General features: G+C 40.5%; 2 protein-coding genes across 2 annotated transcripts; one reads left to right on the top strand and one right to left on the bottom strand.

Annotated features, from left to right (window-relative positions):
• Positions 1-1,300: 1,300 nt before the first annotated feature.
• LOC104078887 (G-protein coupled receptor 39-like) lies at positions 1,301-1,831 on the top strand (the record flags this gene model as incomplete). The annotated part of the gene is made up of 1 exon (XM_009580703.1): positions 1,301-1,831. A coding segment is annotated over one exon (531 nt), but the record flags the coding sequence as incomplete, so codon positions are not given.
• Positions 1,832-2,182: 351 nt separating this feature from the next.
• On the bottom strand, positions 2,183-2,418 carry LYPD1 (LY6/PLAUR domain containing 1; the record flags this gene model as incomplete). The annotated part of the gene is made up of 1 exon (XM_009580705.1): positions 2,183-2,418. A coding segment is annotated over one exon (236 nt), but the record flags the coding sequence as incomplete, so codon positions are not given.
• Positions 2,419-3,120: the final 702 nt, after the last annotated feature.

The following is a 3,120-nucleotide window of genomic DNA, read 5'->3' on the forward strand; positions in this document are numbered from 1 at the left end:
CAGTTCAATGGGGGCAATCTGACTTAGCCTACATAGGTAAGAATTAAAACATTTCTGTGCTTCTGTTGAGAGAGGAGGCTAGACAATATAACAAAAGTCTACCAGAAGTGAAAACTGTGCACCATCAGGACACTCTCTACTATTTTGCGCTTCTGCAGCAGGGAAGCCAACCTGCAACTTCTGCTTCCTCTAAGTGTTCATACAAGGCACATTTCCTGCAAAGAGAAAAACAAAGTGGAAACAGTAAACCAGTGGCTGTGTTGTGTTCCAGAAGTAGTGCTTAGTGGGGGGAGCACTGAGAGGAATTATTTTGTGTACCTGGTATTTCATGCAAGGTGGCAGGATTTCCAGTGCTTACGTGCACCAGAAGCAGTGGATGCCAACGAGGATCTGAGCGCCTTTCCCCTCCTCCGTCTCCTGCCTTAGGAACACAGCCTGCTCGAGTTCGCTCACACGTTTCTTCCGCCGTTCTGAAGACGGCATCACCGCTGTGACCCTAGTGAATGCCGGTCCACAGAGGCAGAATTTTCAGACATCCAACACTTAAGTCACCCCCTTTTTAATGCCACTAGTGATGCAGCAACGTGTATTTATATTTACATATAAATACAAAATGGTCAGGTACCACATTTTTAAGCATAATTTACAATCTGAAACTGCTTACACTTTCATGACTAGGCTTGGGTTTTTCTCATTTACATTCATAATTTAATTCCACTGGAATTTCATTTTTAAGAAAGCCCAACATACCTTAATTACCATAAAAAGATCCATATGTATTTTTACTGAAAAATATCTTCTGTAAGAGGAAATTTACCAAAAATAACACGAAATATATTATTATGCATACTTTTTTTTTTTTGTAAAGTACAAACAAGAATCTGATCTCTTCTGGGTATTGCCTGATCTAATATGGCTATAGGTTCTATTTATTTTGTTTGTTTTTCAAAGTAAAGGGAAAGACATAAGAAATGTAAGAACACAAACCAAAATAAAAATGCATTCTTTCCAAAGATACAGGTATCAGTGAAAGAACACTTTGAAAACTAATAAATGACAATAGGTAGGTACAAAGAAACGCTATTCAAGCACTCTGCAGTCTTTTGTCAGAGCAGGTACTGCAATGACCTTGTAACAGTTATTAAAAACAACAAACAAAAAAATGCTACGGGCAGAAAAAGCTGTCACGCAAAACATTGAAAAATTGGTACTATTTCCTAACAAGTAAGTGCAGAACTGATACTAAGTATTTTATGGTTTTTTTCCCCCATGTATGCACACTTCTTTCTTCCTCTTCTTGTTCGCAGGACTGATTGTTGCAACTCTGGCAATATGCTGGATGCCAAACCAGGTTAGAAGGATCATGGCTGCTGCTAAACCAAAGCAGGACTGGACTGTCCCCTACTTCAGAGCGTACATCACTCTTCTTCCCATCGCTGACATCTTCTTCTACCTCAGCTCGGTGGTGAACCCCCTCCTGTACAACATCTCTTCTCAGCAGTTCCGCAGCGTGTTTCTGCAGGTCCTCCGCTGCCACCTGACAATAGAGCATGCCAACAAGGAGAAGTTTCTCAGAGCCAACGTGAGCTCCAGAGCAAGGAGCAGTCGGTCTCTGCGCCCACTGCTCTTCATTTCATCTAGGCGTAATTCTTCTACAAGGGGCAATAACAAAGTTTTCTTAAGTACTTTTCAGAATGAGACCAAGCCTGACTGCAGTCCACAGAAACCGGGTCTTGAACCACCGGAGCCCAGCTTGGAAGTAGTGCCACTAGAGACTAGCTCAGAGCCCAGTCCAGACGCACAAAACGGCCTTTGTGAACATCAAGTATGACTTCATAAGGCAAAGTTAATGATTAGCAATGAACTTAAAAACACGGGAATTAAAATGACTGAGTAATTGACTACATCTTAAAAGGAATAACACAGATGGATTTGTTTCCAATTATGCAAAAAGAGCAGGAGTTCTGTATCCTGCTGCTGGGATTTTTAAGTGCACACTGGAAATTCAATCTGCTAACGGAATTCATTAGCTGCCAAAAATATCAGCCCCTCTCTCCCCACAACCACTGAACTTCCCTCGCTGTTGACAGGGATTTGGAAACAAACAGAAAATAATCGCAGTGTCTTTGAAGAAAGGAGCAAACAGAACAAACTGTGTCAGGGCAAAAAACCTGCTTGAACTTTAGCAATACAAAACCAAAAGAGCCAATTTAAGGACCAGAACAGTGGTTATCAGCCTGGCCCTCAGCACCACGCCAGAATTCCCCCTCTTCTTCGGCCGGGGTCCATTGCAGAGTGGAGTGTTGCAGCAGCTGATACAAACAGAGTTCACCTTCCCTGGAGAACAAAAGGACTGGTACCCAGCAGAGGCTATCAGACACGCTGCTGAAGAAGCGCAGGATTTGCGATACATGATTCCTGTGACACAAAGCAAAGGTTACTTAGTTTGATATGAACACAGTTTTGCTTTACAACATGATTCATGCTTGAAAACTGTTGCAAAACCAGTTTACATCTCCAAAGCAATGCTGGTGATTAAGCCAGACACCTCAGCTGTGACACTGCAGCTCTGCACTGCAGGAGAAGCACAGTCACTCTGGTTTGGATTTTTCTTTTATTTGATTCTGGTTGGAACCAAAAATATTACAAACTTGATTTACATAATGTCTATCAAATGATGCATTTTATAACCAGAATTTGTCATCTTTTGGAATAAGCTGTTTGAATAGCTATAGCTGAAATGCAGTTAGTTTTAAAATGACTTTTGTTTCTGTTGCTGAACAGAATGTCCGAGTTGTTTAAGGTGTCTAAGTAATTACAGTTTTCTACGCTGTTAATTTGTCTTTTGAGCATTTTTTTTCCTTTTCTTGTTCCATTTGCCCCACAGAGACAAGTAACCAAGAGTAAAAGGAGAATGACTATCAGCAAAACTTTCATTTCCCCCCTCCTCTTTTATTTTTTTAAAGAAAAACTAAAAGTACTTTTCCAGGTAATCTCAGTTCTTGCCGTCTTTGAAGCTTAATACCTTCAACAACAAAAATCTCCATGTGCACAGAAATTGCTTTTCTGAGTTGAAAGTCTTCCCTTTTTTAATGTAATTTAATTTAATCTAATTTTAAT

Source organism: Fulmarus glacialis, unplaced genomic scaffold (genome assembly GCF_000690835.1).
Source record: "Fulmarus glacialis isolate BGI_N327 unplaced genomic scaffold, ASM69083v1 scaffold20916, whole genome shotgun sequence".
Lineage (NCBI taxonomy): Eukaryota > Metazoa > Chordata > Aves > Procellariiformes > Procellariidae > Fulmarus > Fulmarus glacialis.